Source organism: Streptopelia decaocto (assembly GCF_964273445.1).
Source record: "Streptopelia decaocto genome assembly, chromosome: 8".
Taxonomy (NCBI): domain Eukaryota; kingdom Metazoa; phylum Chordata; class Aves; order Columbiformes; family Columbidae; genus Streptopelia; species Streptopelia decaocto.
Genome location: NC_138662.1, coordinates 6416011 through 6434138, shown reverse-complemented (window position 1 = coordinate 6434138; position 18128 = coordinate 6416011). Strand labels below are relative to the sequence as shown.

At 60.2% G+C, this 18128-nt stretch overlaps 1 protein-coding gene across 1 annotated transcript in view; it reads left to right on the top strand.

Moving 5' to 3' along the window:
• The window catches only part of CACNA2D2 (calcium voltage-gated channel auxiliary subunit alpha2delta 2), a 216971-nt gene that overhangs the window by 191495 nt on the left and 7348 nt on the right, over positions 1–18128 (top strand). The window contains exons 7-23 of the mRNA XM_082059784.1: positions 3096–3227; positions 3475–3532; positions 5650–5700; positions 5872–5971; positions 6750–6908; positions 7399–7506; positions 8131–8209; positions 8378–8427; positions 9158–9247; positions 9391–9459; positions 9899–9973; positions 10413–10487; positions 10661–10732; positions 11078–11149; positions 11327–11388; positions 13159–13235; positions 16742–16802. Coding sequence (XP_081915910.1) covers positions 3096–3227; positions 3475–3532; positions 5650–5700; positions 5872–5971; positions 6750–6908; positions 7399–7506; positions 8131–8209; positions 8378–8427; positions 9158–9247; positions 9391–9459; positions 9899–9973; positions 10413–10487; positions 10661–10732; positions 11078–11149; positions 11327–11388; positions 13159–13235; positions 16742–16802 — 1390 coding nt within the window. The remainder of the gene's footprint in view (positions 1–3095; positions 3228–3474; positions 3533–5649; positions 5701–5871; positions 5972–6749; positions 6909–7398; positions 7507–8130; positions 8210–8377; positions 8428–9157; positions 9248–9390; positions 9460–9898; positions 9974–10412; positions 10488–10660; positions 10733–11077; positions 11150–11326; positions 11389–13158; positions 13236–16741; positions 16803–18128) is intronic.

The window sequence follows — 18128 nt, the reverse complement described above, 5'->3', positions numbered from 1 at the left end:
CCTGGTCAGTGAGGCAGCCCGGGAGTAAGAAGGGAGGGATGGACGGACAGATGGATGTATGGACAGGTGGGATAGGACCTGCCACACCACCTCTCAGTCCTCACCGGGAGGTGACACAGACCCTGAGCTTCCAGAGCTCTCTCCTGCCTCACCCTGCCGCGGTGGCACACGGTGACAGTGGGTCTCCATTTCCCTCTAGTGGCTGCTCTGCACGGAGCTGGGGACTGCTTCCAGCTGGAGATCGTCTTCCAGCATCCACGGCCGCATCCAGCACCCAGCCCCAGCCCCTGCTGTTGGGGAGCGCCCCTTGTCTCCCCGCACTGCTGAGAGCACCAACATCCCACCGACATCCCGGCACCCCCTTGTATGGGTGGCACTTGCCAAGGGTTCCCGGGTGGTCATGGTGGTGACAGGGGCTGAGCTCGCTTTCCTGCCCTGAGCGGTGCTTTCCCAGTACACGGGCTTGTTACCAGCGAGGCTGTGCTCAGAGCTGCATCAGTGCGATGATTTCGCTGCGGCGGCAGCAGTGGATTAGAAATTTGCAATTAGTTTTATTGCCCAGCTAGTGCAGGCCAGGCAGCTAATGAAGCACATCATGGAGCGGGGGGGGCAAGCAGGGTGGGCTGCATGGGATGAAATATTCATTACTCCTCACCCCTGCTCTCCAGCCGATGCCACGGCTGATGCCCTGCCATGGCCACATTAATCACCCTGCTTGGCCGTGAGATGAGAGCAAATTGGAGATGAACATGCTCTGGGGACTCTCAGCTGTTTGGAGAGGAATTCGGGAAAGCGGATGCGGTTGTGAGGGTCCCCATGGAGGGGACACTCTCCAAAAGCCCCTTCCCATACAGGGTAAGGGGACACAGCCATGGTCACAGGGGTGCATGGGCACAAGGATCAGACCATACCCAGCCACACCAGGGTGCTCTGAAAAGCTGGGGTGCAGGGCAGGGTGCGTAGCGGCTGCTCCCCAGAGAGTGGGTTTGGGGACAGGGCCACCTGTGTGCCCTCTTCTGCTGGGGCCACCGGCAAGCGTGGCCAGTCCCCGCAGAGCCGTGGGTGAGGAGCATCTCCCCAGCAGGGCCCGGCAGAGGGGCACTATCACTGCCCGGCAGCTAATTAAACCACTGTGGAGACGCCCTCCGCCGTCACCCCTCACTACACACACAAATTACATCCTATATGTGTTTTATTTACTGTGCCATTTTTAATTAAATCTGCAATCGCTTGCTGGTGGGGCGGGGCTGGGCTCACCCTGATGGGGACAGGGACGAGATGGGGACAGGGACAAGATGGGGACAGTGACAAGATGGGGACAGGTATGGGGGTGCTGGCAGCTCTGGCCTTGATGGAGGGGGACAGGAGCCATCCTGAGCATGGACACAACCTCCCATCCGATGGTCAATAGCTCAACGCTCTGCACATGAGAGCGTGGCGCTGAGTTTGTATGCAGGGACAGTGTAGGGGCTGCACCCCTACCCAGGGGTGGTATAGGGGCTGTGTATGTTCACAGGGCGGGTATAGGGGCAGCTTTCATGCACAGGGATGTATAGGGGCTGCGTTTGTTTGCAGGGATGGTTTTGGAACTGTGTTTGTTCACAGGAATAATATGGGGGCTACATTCAAGCGGAGGGAGGATATAGGAGCTCCATTTGTGCTCAAGGATGATATAGGGGCTGAGTTTGTGTGCAGGGAGGGTATAGGAGCTGCCTTTGACACCAGCACGGTGTGGCTGACGGGCGCTGCGGGGCTGGGTCTGCAGGTGCTGCTGAGGCTGTCAGGGATGTGTTGGTGCCCAGCATGGTGCCCAGGCTGCTCCCGGCAGGCAGGAGCCTGGCAGCCTGCTCACAGCCCCTTCTACTGCAAAAAACCATGTCCCATGACAGAGATCGTCCTAAGAGCACAGATGACAGAGCTGTGTGTGGGCACAGCGCTGAGGAATGGCTGGGAGACAGGGATGGAGTAAATCACAGTTTGAAGGCACAGCTGCCCAAGGGAAGAAGTCTTCTCCAGCAGCGGTGCTGGGATGGAGGGATCCAGGGCTCACCCTGGCAGCACCTCAGGGTGGTGGCAAAGGCTTGAACAGGTGGTGATGGTGTTTCAAGGAGGGACAAGTGTGGGAGGAAGCATTAGGAGAGCTAAGTACAGTGCTGAAACGCACGCTGGCTCCCCTGAAGCACCGTACTGGTTGTCCTGCCCAATGCTGAGCAGAGGACCTGCTCCTGGGAGCTCTTGCACCCCAAAAATGCATTGAGGATCCCCAGGAAGGAGCAGCGCCTGGCCTCGGGGTGCTGCCGCTGCCCACTCCTGCCTACAGTGGCATGGCTGCCTCCTCCCACCACAGTCCCGGGACAGCCCAGCATGGGCTGCTGGGGGGCTCCCCGGTATTTGGGGTGCCCTGAAGGGCCCTGTGAGTGCAGGGAGGTCCCGCTGTCACCGAGGCAGCCCCTGCACTGGCCAGTCAGCTCCATACCTGCCTGGCCATGCTGGCCCCCCTGGCTCTGCCAGCCCTCCTCGATTAATCACAGGCTGGGGCTGCCGGCAGCTTATCTTTTGCTTTAATAGCTGAATAATTTAAAAGTGCTGTTTGCTGGCATCTTAATTGCTTTTGCGTCAGGTGCGGGTGCCAGTGGTAATGCAGAGCAGAGCCTGGCAGGCTCTGTGCAGCCCCAGGGGACGCAACCCCTTGGTTTCCCAGCTGGTGGCTGTCCCCAGGGAGTGGGGCTGGCACGGTGGCAGGAGGGGCATGTTGTCTTCCTGGGAAGAGGGTGAGATGGCAAGCTGGCTGTACCCAGCAGTGGCTGTCCCTGCCCCAGAGCCAGGGGATGGAGATGGTAAGTGCTCAGGGGAGCCCCTGGGGGTGGCTCCAGTCCCTGTGCACGAGGGACAGCAGGCTGATGCTGGAGCCCTGGGGGAGTGAGGGGGCAGTGGGAGCAGCTGCAAAGCTCCTGTGGACACCTCCATGGGAAGGGGAGAGGAGAAACACCACCTCTCCCTCCCTGCCAACATCACAGGGACACTGTGGTCCCTGTCACAGCAGCTTAGCTGCTCCCCCACACCCACCCGCCCACCCTGGGCTCTGTCTCTCGCAGCCACCGTCATCCTCAATGAGCTGAACTGGACGCAGGCACTGGAGGATGTCTTCATCGAGAATCGGAAGGAGGATCCCTCCCTGCTCTGGCAGGTGTTCGGCAGTGCCACTGGTGTCACCCGCTACTACCCTGGTGCGTGGGGGGGCGGCTGGCTGGGGGTCCCTTCTCGCTGCGAGATGTGGGCGAGCATCTCCCAGCACCGGTGCTGGGGGCTGTCTGGCACATGTCTGGCACTGTGCCAAAGCCCAGCCGTGTGAGCTCCCTGTCAGAGCCTGCTGCTTCCTCGGCCATGGGCATCCCTCTGCCCTGTCCCCTGCATCCTCTTGTCCCCTGCCCCAGCACAGCCCCACCTTGCTCACCGCCTGCCTTCCCCCCGCAGCCACCCCATGGAGAGCCCCCAATAAGATCGACCTCTACGACGTGCGCAGGCGGCCCTGGTAAGGGGGTGCAGGGTGGGGAGGGGGTAATTTCACCAGCCCTTCCTGGCTGGGAGCAGCCAGCTCCCTCCCCTTTTCATGTCACACATGGTTGGCATTGGCAAATGGACACCATAACACAGGCAGGGGCATCTGAGCTGCAGCTCTCGGTTCCCTCTCCCCTCCCCACTTCCTAGGAAGGTAGAGAGGGGTGGAGGGATAAATCCTTGGATACAGATCGAGCATGGAAAGCTGCCCCTCACCCTACTCCCACCTGCAGCTGCCAGCACTCTGTCCCAGCCAGAATTCCCATCCAAATGGGAAAACAGTCAGCTCTCAGAAACAGCGAGCTGGGAAGATGGAGAGAGCAACGGGCAGGCGGTGCCAGGCTGTGGTCAGCGAGAGCCACAAGTGGCCATTTTGCCACGCACCCAGTGAGGAGGGATTGAATCGCGTCCCTTCAGCCCAGGCTGAGGTCTCAGCTCGGCAGCACTAATTATGCTGCTGCCCACAGGACTGGGGGAGCTGTGGCCCCATCCTGCCTGTGGTTGGTGCCTCATAGTACAGGCACAGGGAGGACAGCGGGCACAGGTCTCCAGCACATACCTCGGGAGCCCTGAAACCCAGGCGACGACCCTCTGCCCGTCCCCTGCCCTCCCCCTGCCCACGCCGGGAGCTGCCCCTTCTCCTTGTCAGAAAATTAATGGCCCTGCTACTATGGCTAATTGTCTTTGATTGCTCCATATTAATTATTAACTGCTCTCTGCTAGGGCAGCCAGGTGGGTTACTGGCAGAGAGGAGACTGACAGGCTGTTTCGGGGCGGGGGGGCTGCTGATGTGTGTAGCTCAGCTACCTGCCCGCTAGCCAGGCTGGCCATGCACTCACGCATCCAGCCACGGAGCAGCAGCCGCCTTTGCGCTGGGGGACAGCACAACCCCAAGACACCCCTTTGGCGTCCTCCCCTGTCCTGGCGCTGTGCGGCACACAGCCCTCGCCGCTCCGCTGCCGGGCCCCGTGGGGGCCAAGCCCTGCCCACAGCCTCGGGGGGGCCACAGCACCACTGGCCTGCCTGCCCCCGTGATGGATGGTGCCATTAACCACAGCTGCCACCGCCGAGCCCAGGGCTTTATCTGAGCAGAGCAGCCAGAGATGGATGTGCTGCAACAACCCAGTATGGGCAGCATCTTCATTGGGCTCCTCACTGTGCCGGCAGCCCAGCCCCAGGGAGTGGGGCAGGCACTGAGCCCCCCAGCCCCCACCAACCAGCAGGAAGGCCACAGGCAGCCACCTGCCCATCCTGCACCTCAGCATGAAGGGGTGGTGTTGAGGGGACACAGCACCCACACCAGGAGGCCCCCACCTGCCAGTGTCCCACATCCCACCCAGGTAATCACTTGTAATTAGGGACCATCAGGACCTGGGATTAGCAACCAGAGCTTGCCCCTTCTCCAGTCCTCCCCAGTAATGGTGAGTAATTGATACTAATAACTCACTAATTAATTATTGTCAGGCCTGATCCTGATCAAGCCAATAATGAGCCTCCCTTGGACTTCAGCCACGGCAGGATCAGGCCCCGCACAGTGGGGCAAGGAGACTGGGTTGTGCCCAGAGCCAGGATGGGTGCTCAGCACCACGCCGGCGCTGTCCCACCCAGGATGGCACAGCAGAGCTGGGAGCAGGACTGTGTGCTTCGAGAGGCGAGAAAGGGTTCCCTAATTGTTTTCAGGGGGGAAGATTTATGTAGTATTATTATTTTTCCTACTCATAGCTAAAAATAACCTAATCAGCCTGGCCTTTGAAGCTACCAGGGGGGTAAATAGCAACTTAATATGGATGTGTGTGTCAGCATAATCAGCACACAGAAAAGGGCCAGCGATGATAGAAGAGTTTAGCATTTAGAGCTCATTAGGCTGATACGGTACTGTGCGGCAGGTCGCTGGCAGTCTGCCATGCCGTGGCATGTCCTCGCCTCTGCTGGCCACCACCGCCTTGTCCCTACTCCTCGCTGTGGGTGCTCTTGGCACAGCTCTCTGGCTGCCTGTGCCCTGGCAGAGCTTTGTTCTTGGGCTGCACCCAGCAGGTTCTGGGTCCCTCCAAAAATGAATTGATCTCGCTGACCCCTCTCTGTGCCCCACAGGTACATCCAAGGCGCCTCCTCCCCAAAGGACATGGTCATCATTGTGGACGTGTGAGTACACGTGTGGGGACCTTGGCAGGGCTGAGCCAGGCCAGGACAGTGGCACAGCTCCCTGGGTGCTGCTGTCCCACCAGTGGCCCTGGGGAGGCTGTGTGTGACAGCACTGGAGGGACCCCTGTGCCCCCTCACTGCTGAGCCCCCAGCACCCCTCTCTCCTGCCAGGAGCGGCAGCGTGAGCGGTCTCACCCTCAAGCTGATGAAGACCTCGGTCTATGAGATGCTGGACACCCTTTCGGATGATGACTACGTCAATGTGGCCTCTGTGAGTGCCGCTAGGCAGATAACAGGGCTGTGCCCCCCAGACAGCTCCCAGTTCCCCACCATGGGAGCTGTGTGCCCCCAAACCCACCTGGCGGGGGGCTCTGCAGAGCAAGAAAGGCCATCTTCTTTCTTCTTAACCACCCACCTGCACATAAGCAAGAAAATGGCCACTCAGGGCTTGGCTGTACGTGGTGGTGAATGAAAGCTGCCCCCAGCATGGGGCGCTTGTTCCCAGGACGATCCCAGCCACCTCCTGTCTGTCACCAGCCAGTGACATCATGCAGCACAGTGGCCATGCCACCACATCTGTGCATCAGCCCATACTGGCCCTCCCCTGTCTGGCTGCAGGCACGCTGGCGCTAATTAACATGTCTGGCCCAGCTCCATTAGCCGGATCGCTGCTCCCCTAATGAATGGGCCCTATTGCCAGCAAATGAAGCCATGAGAGGCAGCACCTGCTCCTGCTGCCAACACGGCACAACATGGCACGGCACGGCTGCTTGCACAAGCCTGGGTGTCCCGCAGAAGCAGGGGTGCAGGTGAGCCCTGCGCTGGTGGCACCCACTGCCAGCACCTGTGCTGGGTGGCTCTGTGCTGGATTTGGCCCAAGCTAAGCCCTGGTCTGAGCATCAACCATCCCTGAGCTATGGGACACGGGATGCTCCAGCCACTTCCCACCCATGGGACCTGAGTGTGGTGGGTGTTTTGTGCGCGCTGGGGGCTGCCTTAGGGTCCCCGTCCCCTTTCTGTGACCTGCTCCTGTCCCTTTTGCCTCCCAGTTCAATGAGAAGGCAAAGCCAGTGTCATGCTTCAAGCACCTGGTGCAGGCCAACATCCGGAACAAGAAGGTCTTCAAGGAGGACGTGCAGGGGATGGTGGCCAAGGGCACGACCGACTACAAGGCTGGCTTCGAGTACGCCTTTGACCAGCTGCAGAATGTGAGCTGGGGGCTGGGCTGTGGGCAGGGTGGGGGGACAAAGTGCACCCATGGATGTTAGGGGCAATGGGAGAGCGTCCTGCTGCTGCCCAGGGCCTTCGGTGTGCAGGGCTCCTTGTCATCTTTTGCAATGTCAGGTGGACCTTCCACCCCCTGGCACGCTGTAGCCAAGGTTTTACAAGAGTTGCTGCCCCTCTGGGTTATTAAGAGTGAGCAGGGCTGGGCAGAGGGTGCCAGATCCAGCTGGACACTGTGCCAGAGGCAAAATAAAGATTAACGGTGCTATTAGGTGCCAAGCAGCAATAGCCACAACATCATTTCCAAGCAAACAGCATCCCTCCTTCTACCCATTCACCCCAGCTGCCCTCAGCCCGGAGAAACAGTCTGGGAAGAGTGATGGTTTGGGGCCAGTCCTCCTGGCCACATCCGGCCCCATTCCCAGCGCCGCTCGCTCCGGGTCTGGCCTCAGGCGCCGTCTCTCTGCCCCACAGTCCAACATCACACGTGCCAACTGCAACAAGATGATCATGATGTTCACAGACGGCGGCGAGGACCGGGTACAGGACGTCTTTGAGAAGTACAACTGGCCCAATAAGACGGTGAGAGGCTGTGGGGCCAAGTGCTGGTCTGGGGCCACTCACCAGGGAGCGAGACAGCTGCTGCAGCTCCATTGCTGGCTACTGCCTTGTTTGCCACAAGCAATGGCACCAGTCTCTCTTGGTGACAGCTGGCTCCTGCGCCAAGACATTGCTCTGGCAATGGGGCAGCTGACATGCCGGTGCAGTTTACAGCCGGCTCCCACTTTGGCATGGTTCGCTGCCAGGAGGGTCCCCATCGCCACCTGGCTCCCCAGGACCTGGAGATCCGTGGGGTGGGGAGATCCTGGGCCATGCAGGACCCTTGGAGAGCACAGACCCCTCCCTGTGCAGCAATGCCCCAGCACAACGACCTCCGGTCCCACCGGGATGGGTGGCTTCAACCAATGGGGGACAGGACTGGCCGGCTCTAGACAGGGAGACAGCGGCTCCTGCCTGCCTGCCAGCACAGCCAGCGTTCACAGGAGCTGCCTTCTGCCTTCCTGCGCTTGGGCACAGGCAGCATGGTCTGCATGGCAGAGGGCGATGCCACACTGTCCCTAGGGAGGTTGCCGTCAGCTGGGTGCACCTGAGAGTGGAAGGTTGTGGTGCCCAGCAGATGGCCCTCACCACCACGCTCTGCCACAGGTGCGGGTCTTCACCTTCTCAGTCGGACAGCACAACTACGATGTGACCCCGCTGCAGTGGATGGCCTGTGCCAACAAAGGTGAGTGGAGCCAGCACCCAGCTGCAGCGGCGGCTGCGGAGTACGGGGCTCCCCCCTCCTGTGGGGGCTGGGACTGGTGCTCCAGCAAGGTGCTGGACAGCAGGACAGACAGACTGCCGGACGGGCAGCCAGCCAGCTCTCCAGCTACCTTTCTCTTTCTTTTCCAAGGTTATTACTTCGAAATCCCCTCCATTGGCGCCATCCGCATCAACACGCAGGTACGGCAGGTGCTGGCAGGCACGGTGCAGGCAGGCAGTGCTGCCCTCTCAGGGGTGCCCTGTCTGGGGGTGTGCTCAGCCAGCCCCAGCCCCACTGCAGAGAGCCCAAAAGCTGGCAGCGAGTGTGGCAGCGAGCTGGGGAGCCAAGCTGAGCCCTCAGCCAGGCCTCGCGCTGTTGAAATAAGTAATTCATCTTCTGCGGCTCCCCATGGACCTGCTGCCTTTTGAGTGACTAATTATGAAACATCAGGCGCTAATCAGCACAGAGTAGAACCGGGTGCGGGCGGGGAGGGAGGGCAGGCATGGAAGGAGCAAGTGCAGGCAGGGCCAGCCCCAGCAGAACCAGGCGTGTCCACCCCACACCACATCCTCCTGCCCCTTTTCTGCCGCTCTTCTTTATCGGATGCACAGGAGGTGTCATGGTGGGCAGGGGAGCCCCTGCCCTACCCATACACAACCAATGGTGAGCTGAGCAGTGGCTTGTTTGCATCCCAACAGGCCCTTTCAGTTCCCAGCTGGAGCCATGACCCTTGGGTTCCGTAGCTGCCAAGCCCCCTCCCCTGGCTCAGCCTGCAGCTGGGGGCTGCCACCAAGCACCCTGCTAATAATCCCTGAGGCGTACGTGGGAACAGGGGTGTCAGCAAGCAGAGCAGGGAGGCATCCAGCTCCTACATCATGCTCTTCCTCTAGCTCCTATGTCATGCTCTTCCTCTGTGCTGTGTCTCTGCAGGAGTACCTGGACGTGCTGGGCAGACCCATGGTCCTGGCCGGGAACCGAGCCAAGCAGGTTCAGTGGACCAATGTCTACCAAGATGCCCTGGTGAGGACCCCCAGCCCCAGGGTCCCGCACAGCACATGCCCCCATCTCCCTTGCCAGGGGGTAACCCCTTTCTGCTACCCACCCGCTGCTCTGGGTCCTGGGGCTAGTGAGGGGCCGTGGGACACCCTTCTGTGCTTGTGCAGGGGCTGGGCCTGGTGGTGACAGGCACGCTGCCGGTGTTCAACCTGACGGAGGACAGCAGTGACAGAAAGGTAGGAGACTGTGGCTCCCACCACACTGGCTGCACTGGGACCCCTGGCTGTGAGGCCACAGTGGGGTGGGGAGGGTGCCCCAGTGCTGGATACATGGCCGAAGGGGGATACTGTCACCCCTGGGGTGCTGCCTGCTCTGCACCCTTTCCGTGGGGTGACACTGGGGTGACTGCCATCCCCGGGACCTGACATGGCTTTGGCAAGCTCGCCTGGTTCAATGGGGACAGCTGGCACTGGGGCAGCTGGAGCAGTCCCTGGGGGGTGCAGTGTCCCATGGAGTGGCTGGCACGCCCCACCCTGTGCCCCTGCGGTGTCCAGATCTGACCCACACGTCCCCAGAAGGAGAAAAGGTCCATCTCTCTGTTTCCCCATCCCTGTGGTGGCAGTGGCAGGTGACAGCCCTGCTCCCATCCATCTCCCTTCCTGCACTTCCTTCCAGAACCAGCTCATCCTGGGCGTGATGGGGATCGACGTGGCTCTCAACGACATCAAGAGGTTGACGCCACGATACAATGTGCGTGGGGGCCCTTTCCTCTCCCTCCCTGGCCTGTGCTGCCCAAGCCCAGCATGGGAGCCCCGAGCTGCCCCCCCCAGTACCCCATGGCACCCGCAGAAGCACTGGCAGCAGCAAGGGGCAGAAGCCATGGTTACAGGCAGGGAGCAGGGCAGGCAGGCAGGGATCAGAGCTGGGTGGTGCTCTGGAACCCAGAATAGAGCTGAAACCCTTGAAGGGGCGGTGGGGAATAAACTGTACCAGGGTGGGGAGAGGTGCATCGGGCAAAACCCAGAACCTGGGGAAGAGATGCTGTTGGCCTGAGAATAGAAATAGATGGATAGAAAAGGCTGAGCCCCAGGGTGGACGTGGGGCGAGCACTGCCTGCAGGGGTGGGGGTGATCACACTGGCACGGCACAGAGCCAGCTGGCTGGCTTCATCCCTCCTGTCCTCCCGCAGCTGGGGGCAAACGGTTACGTCTTCGCCATCGACCTGAACGGCTACGTCCTGCTGCACCCCAACCTGCAGCCCCAGGTGAGGAGGGGCCCAGTGGGGCGGCAGCAGCGGGGATTAGCTGGGCCCTGTGGGGGACACAGCTTCCTGGGGTCATTAGGAGCTAATTGTGGGAATTGTGGCAAGTTTGTCTGGACTCACCAGTGACTGCAGGAGCCCTGAGCCCTTCACTGGCTCTCCCTTTGTGCCTGCAGATCATCAATTTCCGTGAGCCGGTAACGCTGGACTTCCTGGATGCTGAGCTGGAGGATGAGAACAAGGAGGAGGTGGGCAGACCAGGGGGCAGCTCTTGCGATACAGGCTGGACTCCCAATCTGCTGCTGCAAAGGTCACTCAGACTCTCTAGCCTGCCCTGGGAAGTGCCTCATCCTAAGGGCACCTGCATAGCTCCCGTGGGGCCACGGCGGGGACAGGAGCTGGGTCACTGTCCCCTGGGTGCCAGCCCAGTGCCACCTGCCCTGCACCCCCTAGTGTCCCTCCCTTTGCCCCAGAGTCCCCTGGGCTGCTCGCCCCTGCACCCCACAGGTCCCAGTGCCACCCTGCTGCGGTGGGTGCCAATGGGCACATGGCCAGGCCCTGTTGCCCTCAGTTGCATCCTCTGTGTCCCCCAGATCCGGAGAAGCATGATTGATGGAAACGACGGGCAGAGGTTCATCAAGACCCTCATCAAGTCCCTGGACGAGGTATGGCTGCAGCGAGAGGGGTTCACAGCCAAAACCCCTGCCGTGCTGAGCACCCAGCCCCGGTGGTGGGGGCTGAGGGACCGTGTCCAGCACCAGGCTTGGAGCTGGGGTCCTGTGCCACCACACTGGCAGCATGGCCATGCCACAGAGGCCTGACTGGCTCCCTCTGACCCACAGCAATACATCGATGAGGTGTTCAGGACCTACACATGGGCCCCCATCAAAAGCACCAACTACAGGTGAGCAGCTGTGCCAGTGCACCCCATTCCCCCGGCATCAGCTGGACCCCCACAGCACAAGGTGCAGGCTCTCACCTGCAGCTCGGGAGGTCCCTGAGGCCACCAGGGACATGTCCCATGGGCTGCGGGGTTGCAAACATGCCCTCAGATCATTGCACACAGCCAGTGATGGTCTAGAGGGCACTGCCAGAAGTGCTGCCTGCTGGTATTGGGCACTGCAGAGCCAGGCCACGGTCCCCGGGGCTCAGGACAGGTGCTGCAGGGCTGGTGTGTGAGGTGCCCAACAAGGGACACCCTTGTCACCACCTGCCTGCACAGCCGGGAGCTCACACAGGTCTCTGCCTGCTCAGGGGTGGGTGACGGTGACACGCGCCTTCTCTGCAGCACTGGCAGTGGCTGAGGAGGAGGACTGTATTTATTGCCCAGTTTGCACCAGTTTGGACCAGCAGATCTGTAAGCAAGACTGTGGCATCGTCCTGTCTGTGCTGTCCTACTCATGCTGCCTTCATCCTGTGAGGAGCCATGTGGTCCCCCCACTATACCCTCCTCCTCCTTACCACCAGCTCGGGAGGGGCCAGCGAGGGTCATGGCCACTTCCTAGAGCTGCCACGTGTCCCTTGCGCAGCTCTGGTCCTGTTCGCCACAGTGGAACCCCTCCGGAGCCAAGCAGTGCTGCCAAGGAGGGAACAGTGACACAGGGTGACATGACTGTGGCCGGGACTGTGGGTTGATTTGTAGAGTGAAAGGTGCTGCCAGGGGCCCTGTGGTCCTGTGGCTCCATACAGCAGCGAGGTTGTTTCCAGGAGTTCCCTGGGACACCGTCAGCACCAGGTGCCATCAGCACTGAACAGAAAAAAGTCACCACCCTCCTCTTGCTACCTGTGCTTTGGGGTGCCACCACCTCTGCCCTCTGTGCTAGTGTGCCACCAACTTTGCCATGCTTTTTGGGGTGCCACCACCTCTGCTGTGCTTTTTGGGGTGCCCAGTCTAAGGTGCCAGGTGCAGATGGGACTATCTGGAGGGGTGGCTTGGGGGGCAAGTCCAGGTCCTGATGGCTCAGGTGGACGTGTGACATCTGATGATGTCTGATGAGGCTCAAGCAGGGAGCCCCCCTGGCTGGTGCAACATCTGGTACAGATACCATCACCAAAGGTCACCAGCTGCTGCAGCGGCACCCAAGAGCCCAGCTCTCCTTGGCAGCGTGTCCCATGGGTTTGGCAGCCATGAAACCACCTCCTGCCGCCTCCTTTCCCACCCTTGTCCTGCGTGCCAGAGCCCTGGCTGGTGGGTCCCTCTCCTCCCTGGTTCACCAGTAGCTGGTGCCTGGTTGCCTTCAGTCTCTCCTCGCTGGGAAGGTTTTGTCCCTTCTTCCAAGGGTTTTGTCTCTTCCTGCCTTCCTCCCTCCCTTACAAGGATGTCATGTCTCTCTTCCACATGCATCTCCCTTGGTTCCCAGGCAGGTGTATCTTGCCTATCTCAGCCCTGACTGGACAAACTTGCCACCTCCTGTGCTCAGGGGTGCCACCAGGATGACCCTGGGTGCTTTGGGGACAACCCTGCGTGCCACCAGGATGACCCTGGGTGTGCTCAGGCCAGCGCTGGGTGCAGTCCCTGGCAAGAAGGACATGGCAGGGTGTGCAAGAGGCCAGCGGAGCCACTTGCCATGTGTTGGGTGCTGCTGGGGGTATCAGGCAGGGACTGGGCGCTGGCCAAGGGCTCTGGGTGGGTGTACAGCCTTACAACACCTCTCTGCTCTCCCCCTCACCGCAGCCTGGGGCTGGTCCTGCCTCCCTACAGCACCTACTATATCCAGGCCAACCTGAGCGACCAGATCCTGCAAGTGAAGTGTAAGTAGCCCCCAGCTTTGTCCACCGCCCACTCGCCCTCCCGCTCGCCCTCATGCCAGCCTGCAGCTGTTGGGGGGAGAAACATGAAGCAAAAACTTGTAAAAAGACATAGGGATCATGATGAGAGGCAAAAAGAAATAGTTAAAAATGAGAGGCATGCGTAGAGATGAACAGAGAAGGAAAGGAGCTGCCTGCTGGGGGTGCCCCAGGGTGCTGGGGTTTGGTCCGTACTCTTTGCACCCCAAAACCCGAGCCCCGGGCTGCAAGCAGGCGCTGCCTGGCGCAGGCAGGGGCTGAGCCGCTGCCTGTCGCCTCCTGGGCACAGGGGCTGAGGCTGCAGCAGCCAGATAGTTTGGGAGCCTGGGGAAGTTTGCATGGATTTCTTTAATTTCCTTTGGTTTATTTTGAGTCTTTGGTTTAAGCCATTTATTCTTCTTTTTATGAGTTCAGTTTCAGTTGGTTTCAGTTTTCATTTGGAATTACTCTGTGTACATGTGTGTTAGCCTGGCCCCCCCTTTCTCTCTCTTTCTCTCTCCCCCTGACCCCCCAAGCCTTTCTCCCCCCTGCAGGTCCATGCTGCTCCCGGGGACCCTCTCCGCCGGGGTAGAACTGGACCCTTCCCCTTTTCCCCCCAGTTCCCCCATTACTGCCCCTTGGCCGCCCCAGTGGCTCAACCCCAGCCCCGCTCCAGACCTGGCCCCTGTCACTCCCCCATCCATCGGCAGGAGCCCTGTGGGGACGAGGCCAGGCTGTCCCTGTCCCCAGGAGCGGGGACCGCATCCCCTCCGCTCTGCCCGCCGTGCCATGCATGCCTCCAACTCAGGGAGGATATTTCGATATCAAGACTGTTGCAACTGTTTGCTACTGACGCTCATTTTTCCTTTGGAGTATTGAATATATATATTTATATTTCTCTAGTTATATCTTTGCAATTTTTTTATTCTTATTTCATCATGGCCTTCTCCTTTCGTTATTGGGTTTTTCTTTCCTTTTCTTTTTTTCATGTCGTTTTTTGCAAGAGGTTTCCTTTTGGTATGATTATGATACACAATATTTTTATTCAAACAGCGATTGAATAAAATATTGTTTGTGCCCCCCCTTCCCCCTTTCCACCCAACCCCCTTTTTTTTTTGTTTGTTGTTTTTTTGTTTGTTGTTTTTCTTGCTTTCTCTCTATGGTGGATTCACACAGTACCAAACATCAAAATGAAGGGCAAGTATTTTCAGTCTCAGACCACTCACCTTCACCACCCCGTCCCCCGCCCCGTGTCCAGTCCCCCCCTAGCCCCCTGCTTGCCCATCTCCCTGCCCGTTTGCCACGCCGAACCTGCAAACCGTCACCGACTCGCCCTTCCTCCCTCTTCCTCCTCCTCAACCTCTCCTCCAGTCCCCCCTTTATTTGGAAGCAACATGTCTTGTTCTGTCCATGAGAGCTTTGTCACGATGACCCCCCACTCCCTCCCCGTGCATTGCTCCCAAACCTGGTTCGATATCCTTCAAGAGCCAATTTTGTATGAAACTGCCGGTTTTGATCCATGAGGTTTTTCGTAGCTAGTTTGATACCCTGCTCTTCCTTCCCCCAACCCTCTTCTTGCTCCTCTTGCCCCTGCTCACCCTATTCTGACTCCTTCTCCCCATCCTGGCTCCTCCGCTTCCCCTCTCCCCAAGACAACTCAACCTGAGGGATAGGGCTGTGCAGGGAGCAGGGGGCTGCAGGGGGGCGCCCAAAGATGGCGGGGACAGAGGGGGAGTTGGGGACACAGTCCTCCACCGCTTACCCTCTGGGACAGGCTTTTTTGGGGAAGCCCTCCAAGCAGAGCCAAGGCAGGGATGGGACCACCCTGTGGCGATGCCACCCCACTGCATGGGGGACAGCGAGCCTGGCCCTGTGGGGACGAGGGTTGGCTGAGCCCCAGGGCACTGCGCTGCCTGTCCCCACAGCTGTTCGGTGGCCGCCCCCACTGCCCCAGGGTCCAGCATGGCCTGAAGCCCCTGGCAGCTGCAGCATCCTGGTGCCAGCCATGCCCCCCAGGAGCAGCCAGGTTTGAGCCCAAAGTCCCACCAAGGCAGGTGGGGGGTCCTGAGACAGGTACCCACCCTGCAGTGGAGCGGGATGTCACCCATGCAACCCAGGGCAGGATTTGGCCCATGTCCGCACAATGCCCGGCTGCTCACCAGAGCAGGAGGGGCCCCATGGGGCCAGACCCTCAGCTCCTGTGCAGCCCCGCGGGGGGCAGGGGACACCCTGGCATGCATGGTCCCCAGGGGACCCGCCACCACACTCCCTCCCGCACACGCACCCCGCACGGCACCTGCACACCGGCAGCACCTGCTCCCCAGCACAGGCAGGGGGACGGCTGCGGGGGCACAGCAGCGCAGGGCGGGGACAAGGGGGACAGGGCCAGGCGGGCAGGACAGCGGGGAGGTGGAAGTGTCACGCTCAGCCCTGTTCTGTCAGCCTTGAGTTGCCTCTTCCCAGTGCTCCTGCGATGGCAATGCTGATGGACCAAGTACGAGTGTTTTGTACTCCTCTCCTCCTCCTCCTCCTCCTCCTCCTCTTCCTCTCATTGGCTTGTACCCAGCCCCTGCCTATAGCCCCTCGGAGAGCAACAGTCCAACCTCTGGCTGTGCCGTGCAATGCACCGGGGCCCAGGGCGGGGTGAGGGGGTGGTGCTGCCCACCGGGGGGTCTGACAGCCCCGGGATGTCCTATAGCATCCCCCTACACACCCCCTAACCCCACTTGCCCCGTGAGCTGAACCACACATCCGCTGCTCCTCTGCCGGGGGGGTCCCCAAGAGGCACCCCAAACCCTGCTGAGCTGTGACCTCCCCCTTAAAGCAGAGTGAGGTGTCGGGCTGGCGGGTGAGCGTGGCCCCCATCCCCATTGGGGTCCCACCGGCCTGGGAAGGGAGGGCGCCGGCGGGGGTCTGCGGCAGAGCCCGGCAGCGCATTGCACGGCACTTTGTGGGACGGGCAGCCTCTGGTTGGACTGTCGTCGGCAAGGTTCCCTGTTTGGCCATGTTGATGCCTGAAAACTCCTTTTTTTTTTTTTTCCCCAACAACCAAGTGTTCTGGTGATCCTCCTCCGGCCAGGAGCGCAGCATGCAGTTCCCTGCCCTCGCCCCACCCCGAGAGAGAGACGCCCCCACGCCCTCCCAAACATGCATATATATACATGTGCGCGCATATATATATGTGTGTGTGTCTGTGTGTCCCTGCGTACACGCCGCCGGCTGCGCGTACGCAACCACCTGCAGCCCGCGACCGAGCAAATTCAAGCCGAGATGGGCAAACCTCTCCCGATTTGGCTGTAACGTTCCTTCCCGTGCGGTGCCAGCGACAGCAGAACGGCCTTTTCCTTCCTCTCTTGTTACCAAGAGCAGCAAATGCCTTTTTTTTTTTGTTGTGGTTCCCTCCCCTCTCTCTCTGTCCGTCTCTCTCCCTCCTGGCCCCCCGGCGTCCCTGTCCCCCCTCCCCGCCGGATAACCTTCCCTTTCTGTTGCAGATTTTGAATACCTGCTGCCCAACAGCTTTGAGTCGGAGGGACATGTGTTCATTGCTCCCAGGTAGCTTTGCGTGTGCGCTTGCCGAGGTGTGCATCGGCCCCGGCCCCGCTGCCGACCCCTGCATCGCCCCCCGTCCCCGCCTCATCCCGCCTCGTCCCCCCCGCCCTGTCCCCTGTCACTGTGTGTGTCGTGTCCCCGCTCGGCCAAGGTGGGGCTGCTGCCGGGACCCCAGCCCTGCTCTGCCACCCGGTTGCATCCAGCACAGTATATATGCACCCGGTAGGGCCCGGCCTCTGCGCGTGCATATATAGGTATAGTTTCTGAAAATCCCCCCGCCCCCAGCAAGGGGCCGGCAGTGGCATCATACAGTCGTGCTGGCTGCAGGGGGTTAGGGAGAAGGAAGGGTAGGTTTCGGCTCAAATTTGGGGTGCCCAGGGCCCTTGGAGAGGCTGCTGGCCACAGGCTGCGAACAGGGACGTGAGGAAAGTGTAGTGGCCCCCAGACAGACAGATACGTCCCCTCCCCTGGGCTATGCCACGCAGTATTGTCACCTAGCAGGGACAAAAGGCCATCCTTCAGTGGGCTGTCTGGGCAGCCCCACGGCTCTGCCAGCACTCTTCCCACCGTTGCAGTGCAACCTCTCACCAGCCCTAATTAACGTTACCAGCTAATCACGTGTGTACTTAAAACAGCCGAAGCACTTTATCATTGCAGTTTTTGGAGACTGCAGCAGGTTGAGTTACAGCACAGCCACCTGTACCACCTCAGGCACCCCCCACACTCCCTCTGCACAGCAACTGTCACTCACACCAGTTCTGGGTCAACCAGCCCAAGATGTACAGTTATTGTGCAGTCCTGGCTTTGCAATGCAAAGGCAATGCATGGGGCAGCAGGAGTGAGGCCCAGGAAATGTGGGAGCCAAGGCAGAGTATTAAGGACAAACAAAAAAAGCCTTTTATTAAAAAATTGTCCCGTAGATGTGCTACAGGAATAGATATGGAGGTGGTGTCCAAGCCCAAGGAGTGGGTATTCCCCTCCCTGCAGTGATGGGACCAGTGTCCAGCGCTGGGCTCTGCGACTGGTGCAGCTGGAGAGAAAAGCGAGCTTTGAAAATCAGGGCGAGCCCTTCAGCACCCCCCAAAGCAGCTCTGCCAGCCCCCTCCCCGCCATGGCTGCCAGCCCAGGTGTGAGCGTGCGGCTGGAGAACTGTGTGCCAGGGGTTCACCGGTACCCAGGGCGACTGTATGATCTGCCGGCAGCACTGCTGTGCCCATGGGCCACTGGACATTTTCAGAAACCATATATCCCCCGTCCCCGTGGGTGTGTGAGTCCCTGTATCTGTGCGTGTCGGTGGAGGTATTAGGTGACTGCTCCCCCTGAGCAGGG